We start from the raw sequence: 14,364 nt of genomic DNA, 5'->3' as shown, positions 1-14,364 counted from the left end.
CTGTGTTCCGGGCAGGACACCTTCATTGTTGAGCTGTCTGATTACTCGGGTCATATCACTGGAAGCTTTACCAGTTGTATCAAAACTTTTTAGAGGGAGTTGTTCCTTCAGTTTAGCAAACTGGGCTAATATGCGGACTTTATGGTGGTTGGGAAATATTTCCCGTCCATATTCGTCGAGCGTTTCTCTCACAGGCAGGGCAATACGCGGTCTTGCATTATCGTGCAAAATGAGGACACTAGCTCAAGCATGTCAGGCCTTCTTTGACGAATTTTCGTGCGACAAACATTTTGCAGAAACAGCTTGCAGAACACACATGTTACGTACGTCTCCTGGGGTACTCTATTTCTAGACGCAAATATCATCAGCAGTTTCACCTTTGATTGTTATCGGTGGAATTTTTTCGGGAGCGGGGAATCGGAACTTTTCCATTGTGACAAGTGAGACTTCAGTTATGGCTCAGATCTCTTATCCAGGTTTCATCAAGTGCAACAATCCTTTTCAAAAGCTGTTCTCCTTTTCTTCGATAACGTTGAAGCAATTATGGGATTCTCTTGCGACCTGCTTTCTACTCTTCATTCAGATCACGCAGAACCCATTTGGCAGCAATTTCTCTCATCTGCACTTTTCAGATATGATTCTGTAAACTAAAGTGACGGAAGTTCTGGCCTCTGATGCAATTTTCTCGCATGTTTTTCGTCGACCCTCTCTCAAAATGTCATTAACAGTAATCTGAGAGGTGTAGTCTGATGCAGTTAATGGCCTTCCACTTCTTCGGTTGTCCTCACAAGGGAAAATCCCCATCGCACTCCCCCTCAGATTTTGTGGTAAGAGGGCCCAGTGAACCATCAATTTTTTGTGAAATTTTAATCATTTGTTTGTCTGTAAATGTGCATCACCTCCCGATTTCCGTTCCATTCGGCTAATTCCTTCGTTGTGCATCGTTTTTTTCTTTTTCTTTTTGTCTTAGAGTGTATGTATTAGACAGTGATATTATTCTGTTGCTCTGAAACAGCAGAGCTTCTAAAGCAATCTGTGGATGGGAAGAGTTACCCTAAATATAATTCTGTTTGTAATAGGCGAATGAAGATAAGCAATGTAGATAATTTTTGTGCTGGAGACGTCGCTTATAGCAGATACTGTTCTAATGGTAAATATAACAGTACTCAGTTTTTGAACAATATTCTGAACATGGGTTTTCCATGATAGTTTACTGTCTGTCTGGACACCTAGAAATTTTAATTCTTCACTTTACGTTCAATAAGTAATGTAACAATTTTTTTTCTCGGGCAGTTTCCGTTGAGAAAGTTTGGAATTTGTTGTGGGACATCGTCGAATATCCCTGTTTCAGTCTTTATAGTTTCATGAAGTTCCGATAGGTGGCAGCCGTTCACGTAGGCTTCAAAATGGCGTCTATAAGGGAGACGTGTTCCAAGAAAGAGCTGTCTTTGAGTTTCTTTTGGCGGAAAACCAAAGTATCGCAGATATTCATAGGTGATTGCAGAATATCTACGGAGACCTGGCAGTGAAAGAAAGCACGGTGATTGCAGAATATCTACGGAGAGCTGGCAGTGAAAGAAAGCACGGTGATTCATTGGGCTAGGCGTCTGTCATCTCCCGCGTGCCGGCCTGCCGCACGCAGCTTTGGCTCCTGCAATGTTGGCGCGTGCGAACACTCTTATTCGAGGTGATCGACCTATCGCAGTCAGACATCTCACTGCTCAACTGGACGCCTTTGTTGGTAGTGCTGACACATCCGTCCACCAGATGAGGCACATAAAGGAGTGTGGCCACTGGCTTCATAGCAGCCTAGCAAGCGACATAAAGAGCAACGATGGACCATTTGTGCGGAATTGCTTGCACGTTACGAGGCTGGTACTGACAATGTTTTGCAACCATCGTCAAAGGCAATGAAACATTTGTCCATCACTTCGAACCGGAAACAAAACGATAATCCATTGAGTGGTGCCACATCGCCTCTTGTCGGAAGGAAAAGTTCAAAGCCGAACCGTCAGAAGGGAAAGTCACGGAGGCGGTCTTGTGGGACTCTGAAAGGGTTATTCTGTTTGACGTCCCCCCTCATAAGTGTATTATGTAACTTTCAGGAAATTGAAGGAACAGCTTCACCGTGTTCGTCACCACATCTACATATATATTCCGCTAGCCACCAAGCGGTGTGTGGCGGAGGGCACTATTCGAGCCAAAGTCATATTTCCCCCCCTCTGTTCCACTCGCGGATCGCTCGAGGGACAAACGACTGTCTGAACGCCTCAGTGCGAGACCTAATTTCCCTTCTCTTTTAATGGTGATCATTCGACTATATGAAAGTTGATGGTAATAATATATGCTCTACATCCTCGGCGAAGATCGGATTTTGGAATTTAGTGACCAGCCCCTTCCGTTTAGAGCGTCGCCTATCTGCAAGTGTCTCATTTCATACTTTCTATAAGATTTTTAACGCCCTCGCGATGGCTAAATATACCAGCCGCTCTTCTTTGGACCTTTTCAATCTCTTGAATCAGACCCAACTGGTAAGAGTCCCATACTCTAAGACTGGACGAACTAAATTATTGTAAGCAATTTCCTTTGTTGAAGGACTGCATCGCTTCAGGATTCTGCCAATAAACCGCAATCTAGATTTCGCCTTACCCGTTACTTGTGTACTCTGATCGTTCCATTTGAGATCATTTCGAATAGTCATACCCAGATATCTGACGGATGTTACGGCTTCCAAAGACTGGGCATTTATATTGTACTCGTATATTAATGAGGATTTTTCTCCTTGTTATTCGCAGCAGGTTACACTTACTAATATTGAGAGATAACTGCCAGTCATTACACCACGCATTTATTTTCTGCAAATCCTCATTGATCTTTTCACAACTTTCGCTACTTTCCTGTAGACTACAGCATCATCGGCAAACAGTCTAATGCCACTGTCAATACCATCAAGCAGATAGTTTATGTAAATCGTAACAAGCAGCGGACCTATTACGCGGCCCTGGGGCACACCTGAAGTTACGCTTGTTTCTATTGATGTCTCCCCATTCAGGACGACATACTGCTCTCTGTCTGTTAGAAAACTTTCTATCCAACCGCATATGTCATCGGATAGACCGAAAGCGCGCACTTTTTGGAGCAAGCGACAGTGCGGAACTGAGTCGAACTCCTTCCGAAAGTCGAGAAATATGGCGTCAACCCGGGAGTCTGCATCTAGAGCCTGTTGTATATCATGCACAAAGAGCGCCAGCTGTGTCTCACGTGACCGCTGTTTCCTAAAACCGTGCTGTTTTCTGCAGATGAGCTTCTCAGAGTCCATAAAGGTCATTAAGTCAAACTGCAATATGCAAAATTGCAAACGAACTTCTCCTTTTCCATGACAACGCAAGGTCGCACACAAATCTGCGCACCAGAGAGGAGTTCAAAAGCTTCGTTGAACTGTTCTTCCTCATCCGCCCGACAGCCTGTATCTCGTATCTTCCGACTTGCATCTGTTTGGCCCAATGAAGAATGCACTCCGCAGATAGCCCTAAGTGGATGGTGGGGAGGTTACTGATGCAACAAGACGTTGGTTTCGATGTCGAGCATACAGGCTTTCCCAATGAGGTTGCGTAAGGCCGTAGCACTGAACGGAGATTATGTTGAAAAATAAGGTTTTGTAGCCCAAAGAGCTGACAAGTGCGAGAATTATCGCACAATCAGCTTAACAGCTCATGCATCCAACCTTATGACAAGAATGATACACAGAAGGATGGAAAAGCAAATTGAGGATGTCTTAGATAACGATCAGATTGGCTTTAGGAAAGGTAAAGGCACAAAGGGGCAATTCTGACGTTGCGGTTGATTATGGAAGCAAGACTAAAGAAAAATCAAGACACGTTCATAGGATTTGTCGACCTGGAAAAAGTGTTCGACAGTGTCAAATGCTGTAAGTTGTTCTAAAGTTTGAGGAAAGTAGGGGTAACCTATAGGCAGAGTCGGGTAATATACAACATGTAGAAGAGCTAAGAGGAAAGAATAAGAGCGGAAGACCAAGAACGAAGTGCTCGGATTAAAAGGGGTGTAAGATAGCGATGTATTTATTCGCCCCCTACTGTTCAATGTGTACATCGAAGAAGCAATGATGGAAATAAAAGAAAGGTTCAGAAGTGAAATTAAAGTTCAAAGTGAAAGGATATAAATGATACGATTCGCTGATAACTTTTATGTCAGTGAAATTGTACCACATTACTGTGCAGAGCGCCAACTGGAATGCCGAATTCCTAGCTCTGTGACTGCATGTGTTGCTGTGTTGACCTGAATTTGCTCTGAGCACTATGGGACTTAACAGCCATGGTCATCAGTCCCCTAGAACTTAGAACTACTTAAACCTAACTAACCTAAGGACAGCACACAACACCCAGCCATCACGAGGCAGAGAAAATCCCTGACCCCGCCGGGAATCGAACCCGGGAACCCGAGCGTGGGAAGCGAGAACGCTACCGCACGACCACGAGATGCGGGCTGTTGACCTGGATAAAAGGTAAACTACTATTGTGATTCCGTTGTGCATTAAAAGGAGGGCCGTCCTTAACGGGTATTGCGGACGGATGACGCACCTATATTACTGCCATGTTTATGTGATGAAAATTGGCGACAGAAATTATGCGCTAAGGTGTTAGACAGGCTCCTTTTTGCAGCTCGGTAAGGCTGAACGAGAAAACAACGGAAAAAGACTGAAGACATTATTTCGCGTATATCTTGACTGCTCACCAACGCTAAAACTTCAGCTGCACCAAGAATTCGCTCTAATTTCCCATGAAGAGAGTGACCTCTAAGGATACCCAAGACATACAGTGATTGCGGTAGGGAAAGCGAATGGTCAACTTTGTTTTGTTGGGAGAAATTTAGGAAAGTATAGTTCACCTGTAAAGGAGGCCGCATATAGCACCCTAGTGCGACCTATTCTTTAGTACTGCGCGAGTGTTTGGAATTCGCACTAGGTCAGATTAAAGGACGACACAGAAGCAATTTAGAGGCGGGCTGCTAGACTTGTTACCGGTAGTGTCCAGCGACACGCAAGTGTTACGGAGATGCTTCGGGAACTGAAATGGCAGTCTGTGGAGGGAAGGCGACGTTCTTCTCAGGCAACACTACTGAGAAAATTTAGAGAAGCTGCATTTGAAACTGACTCCAGAACGATGCTGCTGGCGCCTACATACTTTTAGCGAAAGGTGCACGAAGATAAAACACGACAATTAGGGCTTATACGGCTGAATATAAACAATAGTTTTTCCCTTGCTCTATCTGCGGGTGGAACAGGAAGGGAAACCACTAGTAATGACACAGGGTACCCTCCGCCACGCACCGTTTGGTGGCTTGCGGAGTATGTATGTAGATATCTAGATTTAGACAGAATTACAGTTTTTCTCATAAATGCCAGCAATGATAAAACTGCAGTTCAGTGGAGTCGCGGACATTGACTGCTACAAATTCGAGAGATTTCAGTTACGAATAAAATGGCTGTAGCCAGATTGCCCAGGCCCCCTCCCCTCCCTTGGACTATGACACCGGTGAATTATGCAGTACTTGAAAAAAATCAGGTCGTGTATTCCGTTGGAGCCTCCCTAACCCAGTACATGAAGGACTGACATCATCCAACAACTGAATGTTACTCTAAGGTCTTACGTATGCATGCACAGCTAGAGTCGTCTAGAGTTTTCACGATTTGCCCCATGAGAAATGCACTGCTGTAGTAAAGATCTGGCAGGACTAGAGACTGTACTAAAGTCCGTTTACTTTCGGGAGAAAATAGCTTTCATATTTTTTTCTGGGTTACATATAGTCGACAGGGCGATTTCCTGAGTTCTGCAAGAGTTGGTTTTTCTTAATTTAAATGCCCATCAAAGATTATGTCGAGTTCTTTTACTGTTTCTTTTTTTAAATAGGGTAATTGGGTGACAGCTGCCGCTTAGTTTCTTTGCTTCTAAGCATCATTCTACGTTTACACACACACACACACACACACACACACACACACACACACAGAGAGAGAGATGGTTAGAAGCAAAGAGATTAAGGGACAGATGAAAGGATGTAGAGGGTTGGAGGATGAGTGGTTGTATTGCAGTCCAGAGGTGAAAAGAAACAGGGATTTGGGAGGGGGTTGGAAGCAGTGAGGACACGATGGCCTGGACGGTGGGCATCGTTAGTATTCCAGTCCCGGACGGCTGTGGGGGTATAAAAGCGGTGGACGCGACTCGACCGGCACACAGCAGCCATGAGGTTCCAGCTAGCAGTACTGCTCACCGTAGCTGTCAGCATCGCGGCCGCCTGTCTCATCACCAACTGTCCCCGTGGGGGCAAGAGGGCCGGCCTGCAACACGTAAGGAGTCCATGTTCTCACTTGCTGCGCTGTCTACTGTTTCCGTCTTAAAACTTCCCGCTATTTACACAGTTAACAAATTTATCAACTCTCTCCGAATTACCTTCACGTTATGTTTATTGTTAAGTCATCTCCCTCTGTTCGGGTTTGATGAGTCTGTCCTCTTCAGCAGTATGGAAAGGCCTTGTAAGGGTGACCGGCATCAAGAGCCTTTAGTTTCTGATCCAAGTGTACTTCTCCAGTAGGTACGCTGTCTTAGTGTTCTGGCAGGTCTCAGAAACGCCTGCTGCTTTTACCTATGTCGTACTTCGTGACTCTGACCCAGCAACAATGGGGAACTGCGTAGAATGGGGAGACTTGAATTGGACATGCGGTTCGTGCTAGTGAGAGGCTCCTTTACGTTGTCAGCACTGGGCTCGGTAAAGAGATACCATAATGCACCACTGACATTAGCGCTAGGGTGTCGCTAGTTGCAGTCCGGAATGTAAAAGAAAGAGCATCGGGTGGTTGTATTTCAGTCCACGAGTGACTATTTCAGAAGTTAGCAATAATTACGTTATTACAGTGCCTGTGTTGTTCAGACGTAGGATGCAATCTTCCTGATGGAACAGGCACTGTAGCGACTGCAATTGTTATGAAATACATGAAATGTTTTCGCAGTTGCGAATTTGGGCAACCATAAGCTGTATAATGGAATGACGAAAACGAAAAATTGTGCCGGACTGGGACTCGAATGCGGATTTTTAGCTTATGGGGAGCGATTTCCTTAACATTAGGCGATCCGAGAACGTCTCACGGGTAGACATAGGGTTGACAACATGGGGAAGTTTGGGTTTGTCTATAAATCGAGCTCGGATACCCTAATGGTAAGAACCGGCAATCCGAGTTCGAGTCCCAGTATGGCACAAATTTTCATTTGCATCATTCCATTGTACTACTGATGGGCGTCCATAATTGACCTACTGAGATCGCACTGAAACTGTCTAGACTTAATGACAAACTTCAGTTTGAGTCTGTCTTCTAATGGTTGTCATTAAGATAAGGCATCAGGCAGGCAAATGGAGACCGATAATGAGGCCACCTTCAAACTTGTCCAGTGCTGGTAATGCTGTCCCAGACGAGCACGAGCGGCATCTCCGTGTCCGTCACCGTGATCATTCTGAAAATCTTCACGCCCCTTGTACGCCCTGTGAGACACTGCAGCAACTCTAAATGCGAACAACACTAATGTACTCTGGTTAGCATTCTACTGGTCAGAGAGAATTGTAACTGTAATCATTTACATATCCGGTGATGGTGTGTACGCGTATGAAGTCTCACTGACAACTGACCATATCTTCTGGATGCTCACTTTTTTCTCAGAGAGTGTAATTTGATCAGCCAACGGCGTTGCCGTTGTGGTAACACCAGTTGTCGTCAGATCACCGAATGTAAGCGCTGTCGGGCTGGACTAGCACTTGGATGGGTGACCATCCGGTCTGCCGAGCGCTGTTAGCAAGTGGGGTGCTCAGCCCTTGTGAGGCAAACTGAAGAGCTACTTGGTTGAGAAGTAGCGGCTCTGGTCTCGTAAACTGATACACAGCCGGGAAGAAGTGTGCTGACCACATGCCCCTCCATATCCGCATCCAGCGACGTCTGTGGGCTGAGGATGACACGGCGGCCGGTCGGTACCGTTGAGCCTTCTAGGCCTGTTCGGGCGGAGTTTAGTTTTAGCGTAATATGATCAATTATATATTCAGAGGTAAGCTTTTTGTGCTGGGGCGTAGATAACTGATGCACCCTGCACATTTCAGCTGGCAGAATTATCCTCCTACCTCTCTTCACAGAATGAGTGTAGCAGAAAGCAGTAGTGTATGTGCAACATGGTTATAGTGTGGGCTGCTGTTCCTGCGGAAGTGTCGACACGGGAGCCCAAAGGCCAAAGAGCGTGCCTGGACCCACGCCTATAGTGTAGCCGGCACAATGGCAGCTGGTAGAATAACGTTCAGTCCCCACTCCTCAGACTCTTCCAGAAGTGTCCACATTCCGCTTTTAAGCTTCCCATGGTTACCTATTAGCCAGGCAGGCAAGTTGCTGCACATTATCAGCAGAACGGGTAGTTTGCCCGCCCATCTTCTCTCTGCCCTACACTACGTAGCAGTTTATTCTGTACTCCTTCATAACAGTGTTAAGAGCAGACTTAGTCATTAATGAAAAGTCTTTTCATACCCGATTAGCACAAGACGAGGCTCAATGAAATATATGTTCATTTTGGATCATTTTAGGCCAGGAAATGGTGAATTTTATTTGTCCTTTTCTTCCTTTTCAGCGTATTTCGGCTTTATTTATTTATTTCGATATGAACAAATCTCTGAAACTTCACTCTCTTTCGAGTACTACTGGCTATTCTCAATTCGAACCAGCATCAGATCAACTCTAATGCATGTTTTCTGTAGTAAGCAGAACCATCTGTAGAATTTGAAATTCCTAAGAACCTGAAGATGTCTATTACACTGGAAGACCAACTGAAGTAAAGTTTTAGAAGTCTAGTTTCTGTAACCTTAGTGTGTTTCAGCCAGCTAAAAAAAAAAAAAAGAGATAAATCCGCCCAAACAGGCCTTGAAACCCAGCGGTACCGGCCGGCTGCTGTGTCATCCTCAGCGCACAGGCGCCACTGGATGTGGATATGGAGGGGTTGCTCTCCAGGTCGTACGTCAGTTTACGAGACTGGAGCCGCTACTTCTCAATCAAGTAGCTCCTCAATTTGCCACACAAGGGCTGAGTGCGCCCCGCATGCCAATAGCGCTCAACAGACCGGATAGTCACCCGTCCAAGTGCTATCCCAGCTCGAGAGCGCTTAATTTTGGTGATTTGACGAGAATCAGAGCTACCAATGCGGCAAGGCCATTGGCGGACCCCAGTTACAGCAATTTTAATTACTTTTCCAGTATGTATATTCCGGGTTCGCTGAAAAACGGTTCATTCTAAATTCCCAGAATGCATTTTAGCAGACAAGGAGTTCGTTTGTCATTTGATGTTGATCTGAAAACTACATATATGATAGAAGAAGCTTTTCTTTCATACTAAACTTTCTTCGCACTACGTGCATACCACCAGAATGTGGTTTTTAATATCCACGGAGTGATATTCTTTTCCTATTTCAATCAATGCCTGCCTATATACTACTAAATGGCCTCACGCCCTTAGCATTCATTTCTACCCACTTGTCAGCCACCGTGTCTTTGTCCTTTTTCAAAACATTTATGGAGTGAGGAAACTGCTGGTAAAATTTACAAACATCGCTTAACATACTCGAGGTTCCCGAATGCGTGTTTAGTAACTTTTTACACAACTTCCGTTGCGAGACACATACTGATTTAGTTGAAATTGCCTCATGAACGCAAGAAAGCTTTTTCCCTCCTGGACTTGGGCTCTGCTACTCGACTGGTATATATTTCCCAATTATTAATTCCTCCTCAGCCTTCTTTAAGTTCGGTTTGTTCAGTTTCCTGCGCCCACCGTTATGATAAATGAGCTGCAGCGAAGTTACCTACGCAAACATATCCTGCCTAGTCCTGCTGCATTGATAGAGCAACCTGTTGTCAGCTGCAGGAGACTGAACGGGGTTTGTGAAGCTCGGGCGTGCGGAAACCAAAGTTGACCTGCTGTGCTTCAGTACACAGCTACCTTGGAAATTCGTGGTAAGTTCCTATGGGACCAAACTGCCGAGGTCATCGGTCCCTAGCCTTACACACTACAGAATCTAACTTACGCTAAGAAGAACACACACCCATGCCCAAGGGATGACTCGAAGCTCCTACGGGTGGAGCCCTGCGAGCCGTGACAACAGGTACTCTTGTGTCTCCATCGCGACAGGTTGAGTTGCGTAAGTGGTTGCAGCGAAGACAGGGGCAGGCGGGCTGGAAGGAGGGAACTTGTACACCTCTAAACTCTTGGCAGACAGGCCTCAGCTCGGCTACAGCCTGGCCTGCTGGTGTTGCAGAGGTGCCCGCCGTGCGGCCCTGGAGGGCAGGGCGTGTGCCTGGGCCCACACATCTGCTGCGGCCCCCGCATGGGCTGCCGGCTGGCCAGCCCCGCGGACACCGCCGTCTGCCGCTCCACGGCGCCCTGCCCCCTGGACAGCCCCGAGATGCGCTGCGCCGGCGGCGTCGGCCGCTGCTCTGCGCCGGGAGTCTGCTGCTTCAAAGGTGAGCCACGTGGCCAGGCATGTCGGGCTACGGAATTATTCTTCATCCTTCTACATCTTCAATTAGCCATTGAGGGACAATGAGGTTCATCTGGTTGCTTGATTCGTGTCACGGATTTCGCTAAAATAGTGACATATTTCCTGGTCACAAAGGGACTTCATCTCCTTTTTAAGGTGCCGTACCTCAATCGGTAAAAACGCAACTGCTATAGGACCACCTCGTTGACAGCCTATCTGTCTTTCTGTTCGACTGTTACAAACCCTTTTTTCTCAGGAACAGATAGACATACAAAGTTCTAATTTATATCACACACGAAGGTCTACAGCCCATTGGCGATATAAAAAACTGAAGCTTCAAAGTCGATGCAATCGCCATTTATGCCACATTTTCTGATAATGGCAATCACACTCATCGAAACCTATCCTTCTTCCCGTTGACCTAGAATCATGAAATATGACAAAAAATCAAGGTTTCACAATGAAACCAAAGCAAAAATCCGAAAACTGCAAATCTACAATTATATTACGCGGAAATTTTTTTTGTCATTTGTTACCTGATGCTCTGTCTTTTCGTCCGTCTGTTAAGACCCTCTTTTCTCAGGAATGAATAAACGTATCAAGTTGAAATTTATGTCACACACTAAGGTCTAGGGTCGGTTGGCGGTATAAAAAATTTAAACTCCTAACTCATCGCTATTAAAAGATACGCCCATTTATGCCACATATTTTCACACTCGGGAAGTCCCTCACCAGTACTTGCTGTTGGTCTAGAGTCATGAAATGTAGCAAAAAGCAAGGTTCCGCAGTGCCAACCAATGGAAAAAACTGAAAACGGTAAATTTGTAGTCACATCCCACGAAATTTTTTTTCTTATTTGTTATCTGTCTGTCCGTCCGTCTGTTGAGACTCCTTTCTCTTAGGAAAGTTTAGACGTATCTCGCTGATCCTTATGTCATATGATAAAGCCTACGATCCCTAGGTGGTGTCAACAGTTGAAACACAATCAAAAGATAAGGCCATGTATGTTACATATTTTGATATTCGCAGCCTTACCCATCAAAGCCTATAAGGTACTTCCCATTTACCTAGAATCATGAAATTCGGCGGGAAGTAAGATTTCACAGTAAAAGTAAAGGAAAACACCCGAAAATTGATAATTATATAATTGGCAATTATATAATTGATAATTATATCAAACGAAAAAAATACGTCTTTTGACATTTGTTATCCGACGTCAGATTTGAAATTAAAACATTCTCTAAAGTCTTGGAATCCCTGGGACCGATATCTTGCACATATCAGTGTCGGTAACAGTAAAAAATGGTCGAGATTCTCGATTTGTAGAACGGGTAACCTGTCTGTATACACATATGGAACCCTGCACCTGGCGAGTTTTTTAGAGCAGGAATCGGTAACCTTTCAGCACCCAGTGCCTAATACTGAATGCCTTGAGGATCTAATATTTCAGAAGTGTTGGAAAAAAATTAAATTCAGAAACCTTTTTCGCTTTGTTAGTACCGTTATTAGAAATAAATTAAAAATGAAATAAGCATACCAATTTAGTGAAATAAACCCATTGAACAGTTTTAAAGCATAATTTCAATTGTGAAGAAAAAGAGAATTTTATAGCTAGGCAGGAGAGAAAATTTAATTTTACATCTGCATCTACACCCCGCAAATCACTGTGAAGTGCGTGGCCGAGGGAACGTCTCAGTGTAAAAGTTTATAGGGTTTCTTCTTGTTCCATTCGCGTATGGAGCAGGGGAAGAATGATCGTTGAAATGACTCCCTACGTGCTGTAATTAGTCTCATATTGGTCTCAAGATCCCTATGTGAGCGATACGTAGGGGACTGCAGCACATTCCTAGAGTCATCATTTAAAGCCAATTTTGAAACTTTGCATATAGGGCTTCTCGTGATAGTTTTCGTTTACCTTCGATACGATATCAATCCAGTTTCTTCAGGACCTCTGTGAAGCCCTCTCAAGTATCAAAAAAGGTTGTGACCATCCGTCCTGTCCTTCTTTGCATTCCTTCAATATCCCCTGTTAGTCCTATGTAGTAAGGGTCTCACACGCTTGAGCAATGCACTCGAATGAGTCTCACAAATGATTTGTAAGCAATCTCCTTTGTAAACTGATTGCATTTCCCTAGTATTCTATCACCTGCTTTACCCACGATTGAGCCTACGTCTCATTCCATTTCGTATCCCTACAATGTGTTACACCCAAGGACTTATATGAGTTGACCGATTCCAACTGTGACTCACTGGTACTATTGTCATAGAACAGTACGTTTATTCGTTCTGTGAAGTGTACAGTTTTACATGTCTCAAAATTTAAAGCAAGATGCCAAGCTTTGCACCACTTTGAAATCATATCAACACGTGTCAGAGTATCTACGCAACCTCTTTCAGACAGTACTTCATTCATCGTCAGGTTAGCGTCATTGTCTGCAAGGTCATTAATATACAATACAAACTGTCAGCTACTGCAGATTACGACATTCACATCAACGTTTCAATACGTTAAAGGAAGTAAAGGAAGGAGGAGTAGTATTTATCGTCCCGTCGACGAGGAGGTCATTAGAGACGGGGAACAAGCTAGCATTAAGGAAGGATTAGGAAGGAAGTCGGCCGTGTCCTTTCAAAGAAAACATCCCAGCTTTTGCTTTAAGCGATTTAGGAAAATCAGGTGAAACCTGAATCTGAGTGGCCGGACGCAGATCTGAACTGTCATCCTCACGAATGTGAGTCCAGTGTGCTAACGCTGCGCCACCTCACTCGGTCAGCTTAAAGAAAGACGTCGAATCAATTCACAGGCATACTGCCGAATTTATTACCTGTAGGTAATTTATTATATTCGATCGAGACGTGAGTTTAGCGGAAATGCTCCGTGAACCCAAATGTGAGCTCCTGGGAGGAAGACTTTCTTTTCTCTACTGAGAAAATTTAGGAGACAGGCATTTACAACGGACTGTAGAACGATCCTACTGCCACGAACATACATCTCACACAAGGACTGCGAACACAAGATAAGAGGGGTCAGTATTCGTGCGCAAGCATATAAATAGTCTTTTCCCCCTTCCTCCATTTGAGAGTGGAACAGGGAAGGGAATGACTAGTAGTGGTGTAGGGTACCCTCCATCATGTACCGTATGGTGGCTTGCGGGATATGTATGTAGGTGTAGAAAATTGGTGCTGAGGTTTACACACTCCAAATCGTCACACCTGATCAATGACACTTTATAATTACTCCAGTTGTTTAAAATGAAACTCAGTGTAAAGAAATCCACCTTGAGTGCATTACAGTGTGCTAATTCACCACCAAACTTCTTTACTAGGAAAAAGTGTGTTATTGAAGATAATTCACACGTTCGTTAAAAAAAATTCTGGTCTATTTTCTTTCTCATACTACAGATTTCTTTGATATCTTGTAATAACAATGAAATAATTGTATGTTTCAGACTCATGCCACATTGATACTTCGTGTGTCGCTGATACAACTGAATCCGTCGATCGGTATCCTGTGGACACGTTTGTTGTCAGCGACGGTGACCGCGACGAGATGAGAATATAATTTTGCAGCATGTAACAGTTGAAATCTGCTAATAAATAAAGTTCTCATCAAGATTGAAACTGTCTTTCACTTATAGTTGTTATGTTCGTTAGCAATATTCGAATTTTATTTTATGTATTTGTTTTTGTGAAACAAAACTACTATGCCATGGAACAAGTCAAGAGTGCACAGCGCACTGACTAAAAATTTGTAGTTCACAGAATGATTATCAGGAAATAACAGTCGAACAGACAGACG

The 14,364-nt window shown here is 44.3% G+C and overlaps 1 protein-coding gene across 1 annotated transcript; it reads left to right on the top strand.

Moving 5' to 3' along the window:
* The first annotated feature begins 6,259 nt into the window (after positions 1–6,259).
* LOC124805743 (oxytocin-neurophysin 1-like) lies at positions 6,260–14,139 on the top strand. The gene is made up of 3 exons (XM_047266312.1): positions 6,260–6,364; positions 10,347–10,551; positions 14,015–14,139. The coding sequence occupies exons 1-3, from the start codon at positions 6,260–6,262 to the stop codon at positions 14,125–14,127; spliced, it is 423 nt and encodes a 140-aa protein (XP_047122268.1). The 3' UTR covers positions 14,128–14,139.
* Positions 14,140–14,364: the final 225 nt, after the last annotated feature.

The sequence above is a fragment of the Schistocerca piceifrons genome, chromosome 7 (genome assembly GCF_021461385.2).
Source record: "Schistocerca piceifrons isolate TAMUIC-IGC-003096 chromosome 7, iqSchPice1.1, whole genome shotgun sequence".
Taxonomy (NCBI): Eukaryota; Metazoa; Arthropoda; class Insecta; order Orthoptera; family Acrididae; genus Schistocerca; species Schistocerca piceifrons.
The sequence above is the reverse complement of the archived record's forward strand: the minus strand, read 5'-3'. Positions and strand labels throughout refer to the sequence as shown.

Bases quoted from the DNA above. Each gene is read 5' to 3' on its own strand.
- LOC124805743 (XM_047266312.1), top strand. From the start codon at position 6,260: ATGAGGTTCCAGCTAGCAGTACTGCTCACCGTAGCTGTCAGCATCGCG. The intron at 6,365-10,346 runs GTAAGGAGTCCA...CTGGTGTTGCAG, and splicing joins AGAGGGCCGGCCTGCAACAC to AGGTGCCCGCCGTGCGGCCC. The intron at 10,552-14,014 runs GTGAGCCACGTG...TGTATGTTTCAG, and splicing joins GGGAGTCTGCTGCTTCAAAG to ACTCATGCCACATTGATACT.